Source organism: Emydura macquarii, unplaced genomic scaffold (genome assembly GCF_026122565.2).
Source record: "Emydura macquarii macquarii isolate MOO-44397 ecotype Brisbane River unplaced genomic scaffold, CSIRO-AGI_Emac_v2 contig_1768, whole genome shotgun sequence".
Taxonomy (NCBI): Eukaryota; Metazoa; Chordata; order Testudines; family Chelidae; genus Emydura; species Emydura macquarii.
Genome location: NW_027131905.1, coordinates 1,093,827 through 1,109,565, shown reverse-complemented (window position 1 = coordinate 1,109,565; position 15,739 = coordinate 1,093,827). Strand labels below are relative to the sequence as shown.

Genomic DNA, 15,739 nt, shown 5'->3' with positions numbered 1-15,739 from the left:
GGTCTGTGTATACAATTTTATTTAAGATTGATATTTAAAAGAATTCCCCACACACAACACACTAAAACAGGTTTATTAGTACAATTGGGAATGGGAGGGGAGAACGGACAAAAAAGAAAGGATAATAAAAATGTCATCTTTCTAAGAAGTTACTTTATTAACTAAGTTGCAGCATGGGAGTGCATGTCTAGCAAGATTTTAGTTTTAAACTCAAAAACTTTTCACTTGTTGTTTTTCTAGCTATTCAGGTTGTAAACATTATATGAACTTCCCAGAAATTGTAAGTATAAAGAACCAGCTTTAAGCTCTGATCCTGTAGATACCTGTGCACAAGTTTAATTCTAAACACGTGAGTTATTCCATTGATTTCAGTGGGACTATTTACATGGATAAGCACATATATATCTGTAGCATCACGGCCTTATACTGTAAGCTCTCCAGGACATGGGCCTGGGTCTGTGCAGTGTCTATCCAGCTAATTGTTTTATATTGCTGCAACACGATGGTGCCTCAATCATGACTGGGGCCTCTAGGTGCTATCATCATAAATATGTATTATTAATAATTAAGGGGGAGATGATTTTCAACTCGACTTGTGCTACTAAATCTCCCCCAAAACAGCCAAGAATTGTACTCAGAAATTCTAGGTGTTTTTGGAGGTGCCACTCTGCTGTGTAGGGTGAGGAAAGGAAAAACCTTATAGCATTGAGGGAAGAGAGGAGCTCTTGAAGGGCCTGAGCCAGCTGTGACTGAAATCAATGAGAATCTTTCCACAGTATAGTAACGGTGGGGTGATGAATAACTCTACACTGGGAACAAATCCTCAGCTGATGTAAATCATCATACATCCATTAAATGACCATTTACACCCGCTAATGGTCTGCCCCATGGAGCTCAGTAAGGCTATCTGACACAAATAATATCAGTTTCACACATGACTAGCTGTGTAGAATATTAAACAATAAGTTCTTTAAAAAAATTGCCTTCACAGTCTCATAAGAAACATCATATGCTTCTACCACCATCAGCTGTACATTTGTTATTAAGTGAAAGGAATGGAGATTAAAAAGAAAATCATAGAAGTTCACACTGGCACATTTCACAAACTACCTGACACGTCAGAATGACTGTTACTTTCTCTGTCAGAGAGGCCCAAAGCTGGGATAGAGGGGCTGATCAAGTCAGGACTGAAGTGCACTGGCATATCAGTGTGTGGTAGCTTAGAGAGCCAGCCAGTATGACTGGTCTCTCATATTCATGAACACTACATTCACTTAAATGGAGGGGGAGGGGGATGTCTGAGAGATTCTCCTCTTATTTTCCAGCAGATTAGATAAATGGGATGTTTTTCCTCCTTTAGGTTTCCTGGCTCAGGAATTCGTTTTGACAAACTAGTGCTATTGAACTGAAAAATTAGCATTTCATGAGGATCAAATGTCAACAGTCAAATTATATTTTCGCATTTAAAAGCACTTTAAAGGTATTACACTGTGCAAAGCAATGTAGCCAGAAGAGTTACTGAAGTGTTAGTAACACTAACTTTTTCAGTTGGTATAATTAATCACGCATACTTTACACACCACAAGTGAACATCAGATGTAAGGAAAAATATTACAGGACAAATTCTGTCTTCATTGCACAAGTAGAACCCCACTGACATCAAATGGGTATAAAAGAGCTCAGCGTCAGTGCCTATATGGTTTATTTAAATGGCATTTTTGAAAAACAGGAAATGCACTCAGAATGAAAACTTAATTCCAACAATCAGCCTGCTTACCCCACTCTAATGTCACTTCAGTTCCAACATGGTTTTAACAGCCTTTGTCTTGAGAACAAATAAAGCTAACACCTCATATCAATGCTGAAGATAAAGATTATGTAAAATCTTGGGATATAAAGCATTAATCTATAACATTATTATATCAAATTCCAAGTCACCTTTTACTGAAATATCTTTTACATAAAAGAGTATCAGTAATCTTTCAAGATAAATAACTAATTCTCTGAGTGTCTCACGAGATATATCAGGTGCTAAAATCGTAGCAAGATTAAGGTTGGGGGAAAGAAAGTAAGATTATAATAAGAATGTGATAAGGTCCAACAGCTCACATTATACCAGGGCTTGAAATATTTTACTAGTCCAAAAAGTAATAAGCATTTGACATCTCTATGTCCTGTGCAAGAACCAGTGTTCAGAAAAGAAAGATGCTAATTGCTGGCCAGAGTTAGAAACACTTTGCTAGACGAATATACGCGTGCTTTCAGGATCAGTGGACTTCTAAAACACTGATCCTGGAGTAGAGATCACAAAGAAAAAACTGTTGATTCCTCACCAACAGAACAGTGTGAATCTACAAATATAATGAGTAAAAATGATATAGGTACATTATCTATTAGATGTTCGGAATATTCCCTCTCTTTCCTTTCTAAATCTTCCAAGGTCTGATACTCTGAATTACGAGCGCCTGACGTCTCAGTACTCAGTAATCTGGAGGTAAGTTGTTTCTGTAATTCTTCCAAATCCTGGAAAAATAAAAAATAAAAAATAAAAATATGTTTTACACATAGCTTGTTCTGACTTGATTAAATGCAGACTCCCCGCCTCCCCTCCCCCCAAAAGTATTACATGTAAAATAATAAAATACACCCTGCTTCTATTTGAAAAATACTAATTTATTAGAGAGTTTGCGCCTTGCCCATGATTCTTCATGAAAGTAAATTCAACAGACATGTTCAAACATTTTATTTCTAGGTACTGCAGAGAAAACATTAGGCATGAGTCTGCCCCGATTTACACTTATTTTGCACAGGTGTAACTCCACTTAACTCAATTTAAACCAGTGTGAGTTGAGAATCAGGCCCGATGTTGATTTATACTGACTTTAGATATTAGTAAGCATTGATCCAAGTCTTCACATTTGTGCACTCACAAGTATTTTCCAGAAGATTGCAATTTTGGCTCCCCCCATCTTTAACTGACCCCTAGAAATGCACAAGCAGTGGCTGGGAGTGGTAGGTGTATGACTACCTGATCCATGTGTACAATTGCAGGTGGTTAGCATGTGCAGATAAACACAGTTACACCTACCAAAACTGTAAAGTGCATTTTTAGAGGCCACTTGAAAATGTTGCCTTTTAATGTTTATAAGCAAATACTTTTCAATGAAATAATGTCTTCTCAACAGATTTAATAAAACAAACTCAGTCTTTCATCCTCATTGCCACTGAGATGCATACTTCTTCGTTTTCACAAACATGCCTTCTTTTTCAAGCTTTTTTGTATCATGTGATTTTTGTCTCTCAAAGAATTACATTAATATCTTGTTTTAAAGAACATTTTAGTGACCCTTGAAAATGTGCTATTATCAAAACCCCATTAAGCTTTCACGTAGAATCAGCGAATGTGGAGATAACAAATGGTTATTACAGCAAAGCATCTTGTCCACTGTCCTGCCAATGCAGGATTAAATATAATATTAAATGTAATATTTCTGCTAATACTAGCAGTATTGCTCCTTGCCAAAGTAATTTTCCCTTTATGCAGACAGTCTTTTAGCATCAGCCTTCTCCATTCAGCAATGCCACAATGCAATGTTTATAACATCTTTAAAATATTATAGGCCAGATTGGCAGGAGCTCAATTCCCATTTAGGCATCAAAATAAGTGGCTAGATTTTTTTTTCTTCCCCAAAAGAGGCTCATCATACTAGACACTGATCCCTTTAGAAAAACTGTGGTCATTAATGCCACAATAAGGGTCAGATTTTCCAAAGTTCCTATTTTTTAGGTGACTAATGGGAGCTGAGCTCTTCTGAAAAAAATCTATCCTCATGTGAGCAACTGCTTCTGAAATGTGCTGGGTTGATAGTCCCAGAGCCTGAAGTTCTTTAGCTGCTTTCCCACCAAAGCCCTTCAGCACCATGTTGAACAGGTGTTGAGAGAGAGAAGCAACAGTGTAGATTACAACCTGCACGTCTATTACTTGAGGAAAAGAATAGACCCAGCTGTGATTGTGGTTTTCTGAGCTATGCAAGTGTCCACTTCGAAGTAGACAGACACTGGAAGCATTTTGAATAGAAAACTGCTTTTCAGCAAATTGGAAGTTCTCATGAAAATTTCCCTTTTTTTGTCTATAAATTTCAGATTTTATGGAATAACACTGCTTATTTATTTATTTAGGTAACTGAGAACTGAAAAACTTCTTGGCTTTCATTTTGACAAATGCTAAGTATTTTGTGGCGGTCTGATCTGTGGGTGGGGAAATGATAATCATACATCTACCACCCTCATGCACTCAGTGTGCATTGAGACTATTATTCCCATTTTATAGCTGAGGATCTGAGACATGGAGAAAATAAGGGTATGTCAACACTGCAATGTAAGCCCAGGATTCGAACTCAGGCTCAAGCCTAACCCCCTTTCATCTCTAAAGAAATCAGGCTAACCCTGGACTCAGACCCAGGGTCCCAGAACCCCAGGAAGGTGGAGAGTCTGAGCCTGAGTCAGACATGCTTTGCAGTGTACATGCAGCCCCACTGGACTTGTGCTCTAAGAGTCCATCCAAAATATCCCACAATTCCATGGGCTGACTTTCTTTGTCCTCTGGACAGTCAAGTTTGGTGGACAGTCAGGTGTTCCACACTGCACTGCAAGCAAAGGGCTAGAGTGGGCACATTTCCGGAGAGGTCTGGGATATGGGTGTTTGGCTTTGGGCCTGCATAATGCAATTGAGGTGCTGGAGCCCTAGGTTGGGACCCAAGGTTCAACAATTCCTAGCCTGGGGTTAGTGTAGGATAGATGCTCAAAGTCTTAGGTTAACAAACCCTGAGTCTGCTAACTCAAGTTCTGCTAATCCTGTGCTTACATTTCAGTGTAGGCATACCCTGAGGGCCCAGCTGACTTGGGCTCACAGGGCTCAGGCTAAGGGGCTATTCAATTGCAGTGTAGACGTCCAGGCTCAGACTGCAGCCTGAGCTCTGGAACCCCCTCATCTCACAGGGTCCTAGAGCCTGGGCTCCAGCCTGAGCCCAAACGTCTACACTGCAATTAAATTCCTTAGCCTGTCAGTTGGGATGGGCTGGCTACAGGTTTTAATTGCTGTGTAGACATAAGCTAAGTGACTTGCCCAACATAACACAGGAAGTCTGGGACAGAGCAGGGAACTGAACCCTGCTCTTCCAAGTTTCAGGCTAGAGTCCTAAACAATTGGAGTACCCTTCCTCCCCAGCCTCTACCAACCTGCATTGGCTGCCCCAGATAAAAAGCAATATTTAGGACTTGATGTGTTTTTTACAGTTGCTCAGTTAGATGAATGAAGGGACCAGTTCTTTCAAACATCATTAACTAAAGGTGAGGAGATATTATGGAAGTTGCCTACCCTGTGCTATTCATCTGTCTAAAGTTTGTCACTATCCAGCACCTGCAGAAACAAGGATTTATTCCTTGAATCTCTTTTCATTTGGTAAATATGATTAACTTTAATATTAAACTTCAGGATCAAAAGCAGGGAAGTGCTCTAAACACAGCCTATATCTCAATGGATTTCTGTCAGACAGAATTATAGAGACCTCCAGTGTTAATCCATTGACTGTGAGGCTGTATGATCAATCTCATCCCTACTGACTAGTGCTGATGTAACACAAGAGATTTTAATTCAAAGACTAACTACCTCATTTTTTTTAAAAAGTAAGGCACAGCTGGTAACCTCCTAGCAGTTTATCCTTAGTGCTGTGCCACGTTTTCTCTTCTGTTAATCTCACAAACATAATGTGATCCAAATTGTGACTAAGAGCAGCTTTCAGCAATGTACATTAACTATAAATGCGTAGATTGAAAAGCCTCAGTCCCAGAATTGAAGTCTGATAAAGTTTATGGTAGAAGAACAATTGCACAGAGAAAAATAGGTACATTTTCTTGATAACAGCTTGGAATTTCTTTCAGGTACTGCATCCCCTACTAAGTTGTTATTGACAATAATAGGTGGGCCCAGATAATGAATTTACAATTAGAGATCATTCATTCTATTGAGCGGCTGGCTGAGGTTTGGAACACTATTTTCCAAACAGGATTAAACTGTGAAAAAGGCTTTTCTCCTAACAGACCTGAGACAGTACTGTAGTAATTGCTATTTTTTCATACAGACAGAGATTCAACCACAAGCTTTTATGCACAAGTCACTACTGGGGTTCAGCAATCACTTCTTTCACTTCCTTTTGCCCCTCTTCCCACCCCCAAAAAAGAGGCAAGTTGGAAATACATTAAAAATGACATTATTCTATATAAATGAGATCAATAGAGCAGGGGCACATTGCTAAACTTTCACAAACTGCTTGCATTAATTTTTATTTTCTGTTGGCTGAAACATTAAAAAAATGGAGACACTTACTGTTTCTTGCGTTAAAATGATCTTCCGGTATACATCTTCAGTAATCCTCTTTTTAAGGTAAAAATCAGTGAGGTATGTTCTGAGAACCTGAATAAATACCTGTGTAAAAAAAGAGAAATAAATATAAAACATAATCAGTTTGATAAGACTTATAAGATCACTATGGTAATCATTGTTGGTTACATATATTAATGAGGATGAGTTGTAAGTGAAGATGTATTAATAGCAATGATGATAACTTACACCTAAAATAGTCAAGCTGAAACTTTCCCAATTTGAATTTGCCTTGGATAACATTATCTTCCAGTATCTCCTACGCTTCATACACTCCTACAAAGACTGAGGTAGTTTTTTATATCTAAAGCATACACAGGGCTTTTCATTGGAGGATACCAAAGTGACTGATAAACATCAGGCTCCATGTCTCCGCTTTGAGTAGCTATCACACAATGGCATGCTCAATGTAGGGTGGATCTTTTCTAAAACTTTATATGCACCCAAGCTGTAGTGTCCTCACAAATGCTTTCACCTTTAAGCTGCCATCCTGAGGTTGCTCAAATATATTTGTTTATACCATCTGTAATCAATGAATGCCCATCCAAGGCTCTGGGAGGATCTTTTTAAAACAGACCTTTAATTAAATAGACTCTAATCAACTTCCCTGATCACAATATCAACAAAAGCAAAAATAGAACAAATTACATTTTGAACCTTTCACAGAATGTTCACCCAAATCCCTTCCACTTATCTCCTTGAAAGCCAGAGAAAAAAGAGAGTAAATGGACTATTGTGGTTTTTTTAATGTTAATATTGAAAGTAAATGAATAAAGTTGTTCGAATGTGTTCAATTTAACAGCAGGATATAGGATTCTGTTTTTGACCGTCTCATTTACACCAAGCAGATGCCATACAAACCTCCACTTTTTCAATATATATTTTGTAAAATCTTTAAGTTAACAGTGGATGGCTGAATTCCAAACTCTTTGCCATTACTGGGGCTTCAAAGGACAAGAAGAAAGGGAAATCTAAGCACACTGGATCCAAAATGGGCGAAGCCATTAAAATCCTCAGGGATGTATTCCTTGCTAACAGAAAATAATGCAAGGAGGGGCTCTCCAAGTCAACATTCCAACTGAATAGAATTTGGAAAACCTTATCAGTAGACTCGCTGGTAAAACAAGTCTCAGGAGGCTGGAAAAAGATACAAGAGTGGATTTCTTGTACCTCACCTACTGACACTGGATATCAAAGGCAAAATAAAACCGGAAGACAAAAATGCTAAGATTTCAAATGCTGTTGAAAAATATCAGAATTACAGCAAACTGTGAAGAAAATGAAGTCAAAATGGAAGTTTCCTTCTTTGAGACTTCACTCTCAGAACCATTAACCAGGAAAGCAAAAAATGGAACCTTCAAGACTAAAATATCCACTGCACCTTGGACCAAAAGCCTACTAATGAAAACCAACTCTTACTACTCAAGAGTGCAGTTTTATGACTCAAAGATTTTTCTCTGCCTTTTGTGGAACACAGGCGCTTCTAGTCAGCAACCAAATGGTCTAATCAGCTCTTTCAAGATTTCTGTAATAGTATGGCACGATGTTGTAACTTTTAGCCCCGTGCACAAGTTGGTTATTGATCTTGAGATCAAATTCATTGTTTTTAATTCCAACAAGCTGAAGATCATCTTAGATGCTGATCTCAGAATTCTTTTAGTCTCTCCCACAGATGCCTTTTTAAGAAGATAAGGAGGAGCCCACCACGAGAGGACATTTGAATGGGTCAAATCAACCCCCCAGACTTACTCTGGTTCCCCCCCCCCTTTCCAAGGGTGTTTAAAAGTCTGTCTAGAAAAGGCTGCCTCTTGGAACATGCTCATTGCATTAATCAGATTTACTTGTTCCTGACATATGTGCATCTGGAGATTTAGAGGGGGAAAGTATACCAGCATTTTGATTACCTGACTTAGGCTATAGCTGTAATGCTACTCCCTTTTGACCTAAGCAGTTAGCTAAAAATTCAGGGTCTTGTGGATTGCTCCAATTAACAGGACAAACTGCTGACGAAATCAGGTGTTTGTTTGATGTAATCTTGTTTATTTACAAAGACTGGACAATGCCCCTTTTCCCTGAACACTGCACGAATCAAACAACAAGAAATAGCATCCTCTCTCACAGTTTCAGGCCTTTTCCCACTTAGATCAAAAGCTCTCTCCTAGCTTTCTTCAGAGCCACATTCCTAGTGCTTGTCCTGAGTCCTCCATCAAGCAATACCCAACATAAGCTCTCTGCCCACCTATTTCAAATTCCATGTGCCTTTGTTTTGGCTGGATCTAGAACCCAGGCCCGCAGAGATACCAGGCAGCTGGCATTGCCAGGCTGCCATTTAGCAGCAGTTGTAACCACTGTGTGCTCCACTTCCCATGACCCACTGTGGACAGCTCCACCTCAAAGGTTTGACTGACAGCAACCCCATGACTCTTGATTGGCTCCCTGCCCTATATAAATCCAAGAGGCATTCCAAGAAGTGTCCAGGCAACAGGTGGGGATCTCCTATAACTGCCATGACTGTTCAAGCCCTTGAATGCCTGGCTTGATTTGGACTTTGCCTCCTCACTTGGACACTGAAACCTGGCTTGGCCTCGCCCCTTTGGTGTCAACCCTGGCCTGAACCTGACTATGAACTCCTGTGCTACTCCCAGGCCCAGGTTTGCCCCTATTCTGACTCTTGGCCGTTACTGCCCTCGGTGACATGTGCCTGTGGTTGGTTGGAGGCCCCTATTGTTTCAGCTACCTGGCTGAATGGCATCTTACAACTAACTTAAATGAAGGGCAGTGGTTACACACTCCTGTTGGAAGGCAGTTTACCCCCACCCAAACAGTAACAAGGATTCTGTACTGTACCATATCTGTATCCCTGTGCAAGTCTTCATTTTAGGGGAAAAAAACCAAACCAAAACAAAAAGCCTTACTTTTTTATTTTAATGACAGAAGTCCATTTTGCCCTGTTTGTCCTTCCCTCGTTAAAGGCTGTTTTTATTTTTTTTTCTTTCCTCTTCTATTTCCTCCCACCCCATCCACTTTTTAAATTGGGGTCAAGTCCCATTTTTCTCTCCATTGGAGAAGAATATAGCTTTGAGTTTTTGTATATATTATTTTTTAAAAACAGAATAGTGACTCTGTCCTACAAATCATGAACATATTTGCTGTTTGTGGTAGCAAGAAAGTCCTCTGATTTATTTAGAGCTACATTGTAGCTTTACAATCTGCTCTGAAAAATGGGTGCTGCGTATCTGGAGCAGACCAGAGACTCAGCTTTGATTCTCAGAGGGTTAAATAATCCTCTGTAATACCAGAGTACTTCCCATTTTGCCCCAGCACAGTTGTGCTGCCCAATGCCTTGTGAGGCAGAATTTAAGCGCCATCCCACACTGTCTGCTCACGCTCCACCCAATGAAGGCTGCTCTCCTCTTGTGACTTGTGATGTGGTTAGCCCATGCATGGGAATTAGGAGGTACTTTGGCTTCTGTACCATCCTGAATCAGGGTGATTGTGCCCATCACAGTGATAATGAATGTGTTATTGACTTTTCACATTAAATACAGAATACACAATCCTTAACACTGCAATACATTAACACACACAATTGAGGACATAAATGTATCTACAAAATGTTTATTTTTCTACATGCTATAGAATAATACATTTTACTCAACATTTATAAACTTGTGGGGTTTTTTAAGGCCAGGAGGGACCATTAGATCATCTAGACTGGTCTCCTGTATAACACAAGGCATTAAATTTCACCCAGTCACCCTTGTATTGAGTCCATATATATTCATGATGTACAGAAAAATAAAATACAGTGCAGTAAAAATACTTTCCTCAATGCAGTCTGATAGCCAGAGTGAATTATGTTGACTATTCCCTACGCTTTCTAAAGGACCTCCCCTCTCTAATTCAAATGTTCTGATCAAATGGCCATAAATAAGAAATTTGTACCTACCACCTGCTTTTCCTTTCTTAGTTCGGTATCAAGAAGAAGCAGATCTTTCAAAAGAAGACTATACAGGCACAGCTTAACATCAAAACTAAACAAAGCAGAGGTTTAAAATTAATTACTAGCAGTCTACTTATACTAGGCCAAAGAGCCACTAAAAAACTAGAACGGATAGAAAATGGTAACACTCTTGTAATTTTAGTTTCCTTTTTCTTGTAAGTGCTGAATTCTCACAAAAGCAATTCCCTGGAACGACAGTCAATTCAATTATTTTTATATTGCAATTTTTTTAATACAAAAGTATTTCAAAATGCTATGTAGTGAAAGATAAAGAGAATGCTTTAACACATTAGAGACACAGCAACCTTCAGATAAACAACAAGGCTAAACAATATGGATGGATGGCTAGAATACAGAAAAGAAGCTGTAATTTAAAACAATAATAATAAAACTTAATATTTAATGTGTTCCATCTCCCGTTGTGCTGCAGTGACATTAATTGAGTAATTCACATCCCACCCTGTGACATATTTCATTTTCCCTATGTTGCAACTGGAGATACAGAAAGGTAAACACTGATATTGCCTAGAGACACAAAGCAACTCAGTGGCAGAGTGAAAATTAGAACTCCTAATCTATTCAGGTTATTACAGCATGGCCATCACCATGGTATCTGAGCAAGGACCTATTTTCCTAATGCAGAATGAGTAGCCCCCATTGATATGGGCAAAATAGGCCCCCAGGAGTTCCTGCCTCCAAGATCCATGCTATAGGGCTTGATCCTGCAAAGTACTGAGCACTCTGGCTCCAATTCAGCAAAGCATTTAAGCACATGCTTAATGTTAAGTATGTGAGTTGTCCCACTGGGCTGGGAATAGTCTACTGGACGCTTTGCAGGATGCAGCTCAGTCATTAGACTGTGCTGCAGAGTAAGGTACTGTCAGTGTAAGGAAGGGTTGAATCTGGCCCTAAATTATGCTTAGTAGCATTAAGGTCCCAGTTCTGACATCCTTACTCATGTCTGTCAGTGGTACTGCTGATGAGGTAAAGAACTACTCAGTGTGAATAAGTATGACAGAATCAAACCCTAAGTTATTAGTATATTAAAAAAATTGCTGTCCAGAGACAGATCCTGAGTAGGTCGAAAAGCTCTTGCATCCTGATTTTAAAAGACTGAAATCAATGAAGACAATAAAATGATTATATCATCAGTGCAGTTAGAAGTGAGAGATGCAATAAAAGCAAAATTATTTTCAGCCAGAAGTGTTTTAGGGATTTTTGAAAATGTTGCCTATTGTGGATCTGATCGGGGGGGGGGGAGGGAGGGGTTGAACCCTTTTAGCGCTCAATGATTCTAATGGGAGTGGAAAGGGGCTCAGCATCCTGTAGAAAGCATGCTCAGCACCTGGCAGGATTGGATCTTATGTGATCACCAGCCTTTCAAAGCTAATACTGTAGTATTAATGCAATACAGTAAAAAGGGATTTTTCTCATGACAATGCTGTTATACAATGCTATTGTTGTCTGTACTCCTTTCCCCAGAATTCTATAAGTAAAGCAATTTGCAACAATAGTGTGCAATTTCCTTGGTTTCCAAGAAGGTTTAGTTTCCTATAATTAAGATTTTATGTACAGAGTGTATGTCTTCAACACATGGATTTAAGAACCCTGATTTTTTCATCCATGCCAGATCTTTAGCAGTTTTTGTAAAAAAAAAAAAAAAAAAAGCATGTTTTCAAATGACCAATCTTTACTTTAAGTTGTTTCTTTACCTCTCACAAGTCAGAACTTCAGGGAAGCATGTCACTTTCAGGAAGGTTCGATCCTGAAATCTGTCATCACTAGTTGCAGAATGTATTGTTGTAGATGAACTACAGTCCTCCTTGTCTCCATGACTAAGGGATCCAAGGCTGCTTGAAGTAGAATTTTCCATTATCTGATTAGGCAGAACAGCCTGCTTTGGATTCTCATGCAAAGATGGATTGGATGATCCATCTGCCAGGGGCTAGGGACAAAGAAAATTTACATGGTTAATACAGAATAATATTAAGATGAGCAGCTCAGGAATACCGGATACTCTCACAATTTTTTGCAACACTGTACATAACAAAATGTCTATACATAATTTGTTTCTTACGTTTTTGCCTGGAAAATATGCTTTTCTACTACAAAATTATGAACATATTGTCTTCTTAGGGCCAGATTCTGCACAGTGCTGAATGTCTCTTGGGCCCAAGTCAATGGAAAATAATTAACTACAGTGGAAACTGGATCAGGCCTATGTGAACTGCTGAAGATTTCAGTGCCAGTTGAGGGCAGCTGGCACCACGTAGGATAAGACGTGTCAATTTGCTATAAACAAAAATCCACTGTAAAGTAAGAGGCTTAATAATAAATTTATTCCAGTATTTCCCACTCTACAATTTACACATTCATAGAATTGTTTTCATCACTTTTCATAAACAGTCTAAACACTTACCCTAAATTTTTGATTGATTGGATAGATGACTTTTGCTTTTAATGCAAATGCTGTGACATCACTATTCAAAGACAACTCATTTGCCTGTATGGAAACAACGGAAAAGTATTGTAAGCTTTCATAAGGGCAGCTGCTCTGAATAGATCTTTAGCAGAAGTTACATGCAGGCCTTTTGGTTGCATAGCTTGGAAATTTCGTTGATCACAGATTGTCTTTGGACTTACATTCTGACATGAACAATCTTCTCATGGTCCAGGTCACAACATAAAGTCCAAAGAAGGGAGGAGAACCTTCCATGGTTTTCTAATTGTTCTGAAAGTTTATTACTGCAGCTCCACTTCCAAAAAGGATTTTACTCCAGCAAGGGATGTGACTAACGCTATGGTCTATCAGCTCATTTTCCTTCCCTTTCCCTCCACAGTGAAAGAGAGATCCAGTTTTCCTATGAGATTTTGAAATTACTTCATATATTGGTAATGGAGGCTCCTAAGGGTAGGCTGCCATGATCTGACCTGGAATTTGGATTGTAAATTTAAATAAAGAAACAATAGATTAAATAAAACTGGCAGTAATTTTTCAAGAATGACTTAAAATATAAATACCGGGAAACACTTAACTAAGCCTCCTGAGAAAACACAGAGTTCTTTCAAAAGGACTCTTTATAGATAATATATTCTGATAAGACTGTTTGCTACAAATGACAGCCAGTCAGACTTCCTGTTCATGCTTTTTGGTTCATTTCTTCTTCATGCATAGCTTCAGTGTGGTGATCAGCAGTGTGTTTGGGTTACACAAAGTACATTGGGAATGTGGGCTGCAAACAGTAACTTAAACTGTTTAGAACAAAGTATTAGGAGGGGTTTTAACGTATGTTTTTCATTACTTATGGAAAAATCTGGTTTGCTGTAATTTATGCAGTTCCTAGTTCAAGGATTTTTGTTAGAAGTGGCAAGGCACTAAGGGAGCCCAAAAATAAACAATGAAATGAGAAAATAGAGAAAATCAAAATGGGTCATGTACTGATGGTTGCACATTATGTCTGTTTCACTCTCAAACTCTTTATTTTTTGCTTCAACAATAAGTGAAAGATTCAGAGGGCTAGATAGTCATACCTTTGCTCACACTGAGTAGTCCCACTGATTTATAGACATAAACACATGGTGTCGGGTACTACTGCAATGGATAAGTACTAACCTAAACAAGAGCATTTTTCATCTATGCTATTTAATGAATTGGTGGCTTAGCCTTTGAACACGTTATGTCAGCAATAATTTGAACAAATTGGCTTTTTTTTAAACTAGTTTGGCAAAGAGTGGGAAAAAGCCCTTCAAACAACACTAAACATGCTATAGAAGTGCTTGCTTATTTGCACGAGTGTACTATGGAAATTACTGTTAAGTGCCTGATTCTGTCCTTTACTAGGACTACTGCTATGCAGGAAGTTATGTACATGCCAAAGTGTTTGCACAAGACTCGCTCCCAAAAGAAGATCTAATCATTGATGTGAATATAAAATATTTGCTGTTCATTACTAGTCCAAGAACACTTGGCCATTCAGCCATAAATTTGTCATCTATCTCGGACACATGTCTGAAATGGGAATTCATTGCCTATCAAGACTTTACAGTACAGCTTTCTATGATGAGGTGACTGGCTCTGTGGATGTAGGGAAGGCGGTGGATGTGATATACCTTGACTTTAGCAAAGCTTTTGATACTGTCTCACACAGTATTCTTACCAGCAAGTTAAAGAAGTATGGGTTGGATGAATGGACTATAAAATGGATAGAGAACTGGCTAGAGCATAGGGCTCAACGAGTAGCGATCAATGGCTCCATGTCTAGCTGGCAACTGGTCACAAGCGGAGTTCCCCAGGGGTCGGTCCTGGGGCCGATTTTGTTCAACATCTTTATTAATGATCTGGAAGATGGGGTAGATTGTACCCTCAGCAAGTTTGCGGACGACACTAAGCTGGGGGGAGTGGTAGATACCCTGGAGGGTAGGGATAGGATACAGAGTGACCTAAACAAACTGGAGGATTGGGCCAAAAGAAATCTAATGAGGTTCAACAAGGACAAGTGCAGAGTCCTCCACTTAGGAAGGAAGAATCCCATGCACAGCTATAGACTGGGGACCGACGAGCTAGGCAGCAGCTCTGCAGAAAAGGACCTGGGGGTAACGGTGGATAAAAAGCTGGATATGAGTCAGCAGTGTGCCCTGGTTGTCAAGAAGGCTAATGGCATATTGGGCTGCATTAGGAGGGGCATTGCCAGCAGGTCACGGGAAGTGATTATTCCCCTCTATTCGGCATTGGTGAGGCCGCATTTAGAATATTGTGTCCAGTTTTGGGCCCCCAACTACAAAAAGGATGTGGACAACTTAGAGAGAGTGCAGCGGAGGGCAACCAAAATGATTAGGGGCTGGAGCACAGGACTTATGAGGAGAGGCTGAGGGAACTGGGCTTGTTTAGTCTGCAAAAGAGAAGAGTGAGGGGGATTTGACAGCGGCCTTTAACTACCTGAAAGGGGGTTCCAGGGAGGATGGGACTAGGCTGTTCTCGGTGGTGGCAGATGACAGAACAAGGAGCAACGGTCTCAAGTTGCAGGGCGGGAGGTCTAGGTTGGACATTAGGAAAAAGTTTTTTACTAGGAGGGTGGTGAAGCACTGGAGTGGGTTACCTAGGGAGGTGGTGGAATCTCCATCCTTAGAGGTTTTTAAGCTGAGGCTTGACAAAGCCCTGGTTGGGATGATATAGCTGAGGTTAGTCCTGCTTTGAGCAGGGGGTTGGACTAGATGACCTCCTGAGGTCCCTTCCAACTCTAATATTCTATGATTCTATGATTCTACATGTAAAGTGTCTATAACAAGTACTGGCTACA

At 39.6% G+C, this 15,739-nt stretch overlaps 1 protein-coding gene across 2 annotated transcripts in view; it reads right to left on the bottom strand.

Annotated features, from left to right (window-relative positions):
- Positions 1–15,739, bottom strand: part of EVC (EvC ciliary complex subunit 1) — an 82,819-nt gene that overhangs the window by 55,575 nt on the left and 11,505 nt on the right. For both annotated transcript variants that reach the window (XM_067556409.1, XM_067556411.1), the window contains exons 3-7: positions 12,862–12,945; positions 12,155–12,387; positions 10,389–10,473; positions 6,386–6,484; positions 2,386–2,523 (exon numbers count right to left, since the gene is read on the bottom strand). In XM_067556409.1, coding sequence (XP_067412510.1) covers positions 2,386–2,523; positions 6,386–6,484; positions 10,389–10,473; positions 12,155–12,387; positions 12,862–12,945 — 639 coding nt within the window. The remainder of the gene's footprint in view (positions 1–2,385; positions 2,524–6,385; positions 6,485–10,388; positions 10,474–12,154; positions 12,388–12,861; positions 12,946–15,739) is intronic.